Source organism: Rhopalosiphum maidis, chromosome 2 (genome assembly GCF_003676215.2).
Source record: "Rhopalosiphum maidis isolate BTI-1 chromosome 2, ASM367621v3, whole genome shotgun sequence".
NCBI classification, from domain to species: Eukaryota; Metazoa; Arthropoda; class Insecta; order Hemiptera; family Aphididae; genus Rhopalosiphum; species Rhopalosiphum maidis.
Genome location: NC_040878.1, coordinates 25,856,440 through 25,864,390, shown reverse-complemented (window position 1 = coordinate 25,864,390; position 7,951 = coordinate 25,856,440). Strand labels below are relative to the sequence as shown.

Genomic DNA, 7,951 nt, shown 5'->3' with positions numbered 1-7,951 from the left:
TATATTTAACCAAAATATATGGTAAAAAAAAACATGTTATGTAATATATTACTAAAATTATAAAATAAAAATGAACTTAACCGCTAACAAATTCAATTTTATTTTCAATTTCAACATAATGTTCAGTCCCAACCAATTTTGACAAATGTGCACGCTGCATTGGTGATAAAGTCATTTTTGTCATAATTTTAGAAATGAAATCATCTAATTCAAAATAGTTTACTTCCAAAGAGTATTCAATGCACTTCTAAAGTAAACACAAAATAATAATTATTAATTAAAAATATTATGAATTTAAATAATAATTATTATAATCAAGATTGAAAGATTAGTCAATTAGTTGCTCAGCTCTAATTTAATAAATTTATTTTCAATTTTGAATAATTTTTGACAATTACATTTTTCTGGTATAAATATTGTAAAATCTTTTTTATAAGTCTTGAAAATATTGAAATAATAATTTCTTATTAACAATATATTAAGCATTAAATTTGAAATAATCATGTGGAACTTTGGAATACAATTTATCATTGCAGATTTACAGATTTAACAATAACCAGGTTTTAAAATAAATAGGTAATAACTATATTAGAATTATGTATATCTAAACTATCACCAATATCAAACTTAATTTTACTCTACTTACTAATAATTCATTAAAACAATTATTTTCAATGCAATAATCTAAAAATGTAGCGATTGTATTGCTATCTGGAATTCCAATGATTTCGTTTTGATGTTTATGCAGTTTTACAATAATTTCAGTAGCCTTGTTAATATTATCTCCAAACAAACAGATGTTTATCAAATTTCCCAACATATTACCTGTCCATCTAAAATAAATAAGAACATTTTTAATAAACTATACTAAAAAATGAACATGATTTTTTTTTTCTATTTTAATAAGAATTATTTTACAATAAATAAAATGATGTTATTATAAATATAATATTTTATATTCAATTTAGTAACTTGATTTATTTATTTTTGCTCATAGGAAAAAATTATAAATTGCTTGGTAAACACATATTTATTTTATTTATTTATGTTATGCATTTAAACATAACTATTAAATAATTATTTAAAAAATACTAATTATGAAAAATTAAAGACAAGTTCATTGATCTTAAAAATGAAATTCATTAATTCAAAAAACAACTATCCAGAATATTAAGATTGGATTTCCCTATTGTAGTGATCTCTCATCTCTAGCCCACAGTTTACATTATTTATACCACAAATACCCACATAAAATCATTCTCCCGGTCACAACTATTTTCTTAAAACATAACTTGACTTATTCATAGAAGAGCAATCTGACATGTTTAGTATTTTAGACTATTTTAATATTATTTTTTTTATGTATATATAATATAATATAATTAAAAACTCAATAAACAATTTCAAAAAGTTCAATATTTCTGGAAGTCTGTTATACTTACGACATTTTTATTTTACCAGTTTCTTTTCTTTCTTCGATAGCATCATAAATTGTACCTGATAATGTACCTAATTTTTCTTTAACAGACGATTCAAAACTTGGGAACAAATTTTGAGCCATACCATTAGTTAACTCTATTATAATGGGCTCTCTATCTGCTTGATCAAACATTAAAATATCTGACCAAATTTTTGGATATAATTCAACAGCTGCAGAAATATTTATCGATTTCACAATCAACTGCAACAAAAAATTAAATATTAAAAAAAAAAAACATTAAAATTTACCATACTATACTACATTTTATAAAGAGTAATCTTGGACTTGTGATATAGCTAACACACAATGAAAACCGCATTCTCATAAGCACCGCTTTATTATTTCAACAACAGCTTAGATTGCATTTTATAAAGATATAAACTCAATAAAACAATTTATTGTCGTAGCCAATCATCAAAAATAAAAGCTCAAAAGGTCTGATCAAATTAGATAAAAATTGGTTTCAGCCCAAGTTTTCACTTACATAATACGTAGTATATTCAAATAAATAGCTTAAGAATATTTCATTTAATCAATTTTTTTAACATTTAATTTCTATTAATTTGTTTCAAATATTAAATTTATTGAGTTGAAAACAATAACTAATAATATAAATTATAATGCTTATGTTTATACTATAGTGTTACCTCAGTAATAGTCGGTTCAGGTATGTATATGTGTGGGACCAAATCATCGTAGTATTTCATCAAAAATTCAACCGATTCATTTTGACATAAGATAGCAAAAAAATGACGACTAAAGATATATGTAGATTAGTAAATTATAATCAAGTATTTTATATTAAACTAATTATTAGGGTTCGAATTATAGGCAATATAAATTTAAAAAAATAATTTAAAATGTAAAAGTATGCAAAAGAAGCCATTTAAATCATTAAAATGACGATCATTCAATTTCCATCACTGAAGTTAAGACACATGTAGCAATCGAAATAGGTTTTTTCTAGTTTATTATTTAAACCATATTATTGACAATGCATAGTTTTTGCAAACTCTTACTGCTTATTATTGTAAATACATATATAATTAAAGTGATGAATTGATAATTTAAAAAGAGAAAAATGCAAAAGGCATTTGCAAGAAAAAAAGCAAAAAAATACATTCTATTTGTATAGGTACTATGAATAAAAAAACATTTTTTAATTTTTTTTAATTATTTGCTTGCATTTCAAATTTTCGAACCCTTCTAATTACTAAAGACACAGGAATGGCATTTTTATGGAGAAAAAAAATATATTTACTAATAGACTGATTCTCTATATGAATCTCCAATTAAATTATAATTTCTTTCCTTTAATAAAATAGAATGAACTCTAAGTGCAACATCAACGTTTTGTAAATGGTACCGACAATTTTCCATAGCAGCAGTAAAAAAATGTATATCAGCCAAGTCTTTGATAGTTAATGATTTATCTTCAATAGTATTTAAAATATCAACTAGAATAGTGCTCTTGTTTTTTCCTATAACAAAATGTTTATAATAAATCATCTAATTACATTAATATTTAACATTTTAAACATACTGTCTGCACAAAATATCTGTAATAAATAATAGTATGAAGCTAAACTTGGTTCAATACCAAATTGTTTAGCTTCAGCAATTGTTTTTAATGCATATTTTTTTGATTCAGCATTTGTCGCCATAGTAAATAAAACATTAAGAATTGAATTTAATGTAAATAAATTCATAGGTACACCTGAATCATTCATTTGAGTTAATATTTCCTGAAAAAAATATATTCAGTAAAAAATTATATTCTATTAAACTAAAATACAAATATATACTAGTATTTTATACTAATTACTATAACAAAATTAAAAGTTTAAAAAATAAAACATGTGAGCTATTGTATTAATAGTATGATTATCAGTATGATAATCAAAATTTTGTGTGATGTGGATAGTTAAACTAGAGTTTAAAATTAATTTTATCTTTAAATAAATAAAATAATGATACTCCCTATTTAAGCACCTCAGCTTAAAAAAAATGTTGATAGATTCGTAATATTATACCATTAGTTATATCTTAATCTTATAAACCAATATAACACAATGTAAATTATTTAATTTTAATAATATTACAAATAAATTAATTAATACAAATTTATATTTAAGAATATATTTACAAGAGCTATTGAAAAAAAAATTGAAATAATAATTAAGGATTATCAAGCTTACAAATGTGATGTTGTCACATAAAACTGCAATATAGGTTTTAATTAATTTTAGAAATACATTTGTAAACATTTTTAATGTATTAATGTACTAACATATTAATCACCTGATTAAAAACCTAGGTACAATAATATGTTTAATAAAAGTTAAATTAAGTGTAGTTGTTTTAGCCATAATGTGATTAACAATGGGTTAAACATATTTTTCTAAAAATAACCATATTGAGATAAAATCATGGTTTTTTACAATGAAAATACTACAAATGCATTTCATTATGTAATAAATAACTTTAATGTTAAACATACTCTATGAGTAATTTATGCCCATAATGCTAGTATTTGTATAAATATCAGGATAAATAAATTCCTAACAAAAACATAGGAATGTCCACTTTGTCTTAATATATGATCTCAGAGTACAGAAAATGCAAAAAAAAAAAGTTTGCAAGTACCCATTTACAATTAATGATAAATATTCTTAGTTAATAACAAATAATTGCTATCAATAGTAAAAATTTGTTCTATTTTTGAAATCAATTCAAAATTAAATTTATATTTCAAGGTTAATTGTATAATCTATAACTAACATCTCTAAAATTAATATTTTATAGTATTCTATTTCTTAAAAGGATATTTAAATTTTAAGTATAGTATAATTCACAAATGACCTAAATCCCTTAATAATAGTCTCTTTATAGGCAATTGTGAAAAAATAATAATATTATTAATTTACTTGTATATGAAGCCACTTATGGTCTGCTCCTTCTTTGACATAAACAGCTGTTTTAATAGCAGAATTATATGCATTGGTTGTTAAAATAAATCCTTTTTCAATAGCTTCTTTGTATAATTTGTATGCATCTTCAAACTAATAAAATACAAAATAATTAAAATGCTTAAACAATTATATGATTTTATTGCTAAAATTCTATAACTATAAAAGTAATAAGAAAAAATATATTTTACTTGATTATATTTTGCCATCCCTTGTATAATTATTGAATAATGATGAGAATTAGGAGATTTAATAGTTGAAAAAAGAGTCATTGCAAATCCATTAGATCTAAAATTATTATTTTAAAATAAATAAGATTATTAAGAATTATATGAGCTAGAACAAATAATAAATTACTTATTATTAATACTGTACATATTATGTAAATATTAAATACATACTTCCAAGTATTTCTAAATTCTTCTCGATCTTTATTAGCTTGTGTATACCAACGTTCTTCAATCCAGTCTTCTTCTAAATCATCTTGACTATTGTAAAAACATACTAACTCCAAAAGTGATTGTTGTGTATCAGAACTTATTTCTAATGAGCATTGAAATTAAAATCAAAAAATTTTAGTACAAAATATAAGTATATAAGAATAATATTTAAAAAAAATTACCTATTCCTTTTTTCGTTAATAGGTTATAAACAGTTATAGCGTCAGACACAATAGATTTTTCAATTATTATTTTTAATTCATTCTCATCCAACTCACAACTTTCATCGTATACAACTTTGGGGCAAAATTTCTAGAGAAAATAACAATTAAATAATTCATTTTTTTTTGTGTGATATAGTATTTTTTATAATATGAATCAGTGATAATCTTAACAAATACGTTAATGAATGACCGCCAGCAGCCATGTGGCAGTTAACGTGTTAATAATTTAAAAACCTTAAGTTTGTATAAAAATGATTATTCATATTACAAAAATTTGAATATAATTTATTTACAATTGTACCTCAATAGGAGGAAATGCTACTTTATGGTTAAACAATTCAGGATGTTGATTACGAATCCAGTGTGCAGCTTTTCTACCTGATTCTTGACTTAAAGCATAAGCTCTTTTTTGAAAATTTGAAACTGGAATTAAATATGGGTCATCATGGTATTTATAGTGAGCAGCAGTTGGATCTCGTTGTATAGTACTTGAAATCGCCTGATTAATTACAAATTTTTAATTTTTTATTTAAGTATTATTTTTTTTTTTAAGTAACTTAAAATATACATAAGCCAAAACAAATATTTACTTTTAGTATATCAGTTGAACTTCGATTTATATATTTAGGTATATCAATTTTAATTCCATTGCTTGAAGATTTTTCCAAAGTACTAGATGATAGTCGAAACAATTGAATAGTTTCGTTAGATTTTCTTAAGAATACAGTCCTAGCATAAGAGATAAATACCATATTATTATAAATATTATACTTATTCTTAACTAATATTTCTTATTACAAATATGATAACTTAAAACAAGTAATGCAACATACCTGTAGTTATTTAACATTTTAAAAAACTATATTTTCAAAACTAGATAACACAACTAAATAATTTTCTTGACTTAGCAGGCAGCTTTGTACTGATTGTTTTTACACTAAAAACAAACACATTTTTCATGCATAGGTGGTATACTAAATAATTTTTATTTCAATTAACTTTTAACTAGCAAATTGAAATGATTATGTGTAAAATTGTATTACTAAAATAATAAAATTTAACATACAATATAAGTAAATTATTACTTTATTGCAAATTGCAATCATTAATCCATTCACCCGGTTCCAGGAGCATGGGTGATAAACTGATAAATAAACGGGACAATATCTTTAGCCTATAGTACCACTATACATTTATTCCAATGGTCATTTGTCCCAACATTTTTTTTTGAACAAAAAACCATTGTAGCATATTTTAATGTTTTATGGAAAAAGTGATAGAAATATTTTTTGGAACGAATAATAAATATTGTAAGATATTTTTGTGGATACAAGAGCATTGAAAATTTTTATTACATATTATAATGTAAATTCAATAAAATTGCAAATCACAAAAGTCATATATAATTATTTAATATTAATAAAAATTGGTTTAAAAATATTTATTTTTCCGAGCGGAATTTACAATCCAATTTTGTACTTGTGTATTTTTTTAGGCGGGATCATAATTTTCAATTTCGAAAGAGGTTTATGTATACAGAAACTTATTTGTTTTGTCGGTCGTGAGGGGGTTAGGGGAAAGGGGGATATTTATTTTCTACAGACAAACACACCTCTATATCATAATACTATTATTTACCTAGTCCTAGTGGTTCTAGGTTCAGTAGCCAATAGCCCACATTATCCCCTTACAACATTAAAAGAAAAAATATATATATAAATTACAGCAGCGAGGTCTTCTCGGGCCGACCTAAATCCATCACCCTAGACATCTCGTTCGGAGAGCCTCTTCGCGGACCGTCCTAAGCCAGCCGTCCGAGACATCTCGTCCTGAGCACCTTTTTTCAGGTCGGCCTTATCCCGACACCCTCTATGTTTAAATATTTGAAACCTAGCGCTACTAGAAACCACTTTTTTGAAAATAACTTGCATGCAAGTTTTTACGGTGAAGGATTTATTTTTGAATACTGTAACTTTACACGCATTGTTACATGTATGTTTAGTTATAGCAATTGATATTGATCTTGAAAATTTAAGATTAGCACGCCATGCTGTATTGCTGTGATAATGGGTGTTGCTGATAACATTGAATTTATGGTTGGTGTCTTGGTGACTTTTTTTTAATTTACCCAACGTTAATAGCGAATGTTCAATTCATGTCACCACCATAGCGAGGACCAGGATATTCAATTGATAAAAGCTATTGTCTTAAGTCTGTGTGCAAAGGTCATTTTGAGGGAGGTTTAGATAATTTTAATCTTACTAAAACTATTGCAACTATAACATCTCATTTCATATGCCGAAAAATACCTACAATTATATTAGAAGTAAAACGCATGATTATGATTTGAAGTATAAACTAAACTTTATATCATGAAATTTCAGTCTTTGTGGTTAGAACCTAACTTTGGAAAAGTAGAAATCCAGCAGAATATTAATAATGGAAAGTTAAATTCACTTACAGCATTCTATGGAGACTTCAATTGGAGTAACTATCAGTTCAACAGTTGTCACTGATGATTGATAACATTATTGCTTATATTTATTGATTAATTATGTTTGTTTATTAAAAATAAAGTTATCTCGATTTTTCTTTATTATTTTTAGGTGTATTTAGTGTAACAAATTAATAATATAATTTTGTATTTATTTATTTAATATATAAATATTAAATGTATACACAGCTAATATATCTAAATTGCGTGTTAAAAAAAGTTATAGAAAATTAAAAATGATGCCAGAGGTAAACATGATGTAAATCAATTTGACATGTAATTTTTGTCTTTGAGTATGTAAATATGAAAATTGAATTCCTAAATAGAAGAATAATATACTAAAT

The 7,951-nt window shown here is 24.1% G+C and overlaps 1 protein-coding gene and 1 pseudogene across 1 annotated transcript; one reads left to right on the top strand and one right to left on the bottom strand.

The window, feature by feature from the left end:
• On the bottom strand, positions 1–6,196 carry LOC113553359 (protein PTCD3 homolog, mitochondrial-like). Its single transcript, XM_026956660.2, has 13 exons — positions 5,947–6,196; positions 5,704–5,842; positions 5,415–5,612; positions 5,072–5,201; positions 4,851–4,992; positions 4,641–4,737; positions 4,408–4,542; positions 3,024–3,225; positions 2,742–2,961; positions 2,128–2,236; positions 1,443–1,681; positions 647–833; positions 1–247 (listed from the first exon to the last, which is right to left on the bottom strand). The coding sequence occupies exons 1-13, from the start codon at positions 5,961–5,963 to the stop codon at positions 77–79; spliced, it is 1,986 nt and encodes a 661-aa protein (XP_026812461.1). The 5' UTR covers positions 5,964–6,196; the 3' UTR covers positions 1–76.
• An 846-nt stretch (positions 6,197–7,042) lies between these two features.
• LOC114253645 lies at positions 7,043–7,629 on the top strand (annotated as a pseudogene).
• The last annotated feature ends 322 nt before the right edge of the window (positions 7,630–7,951 follow it).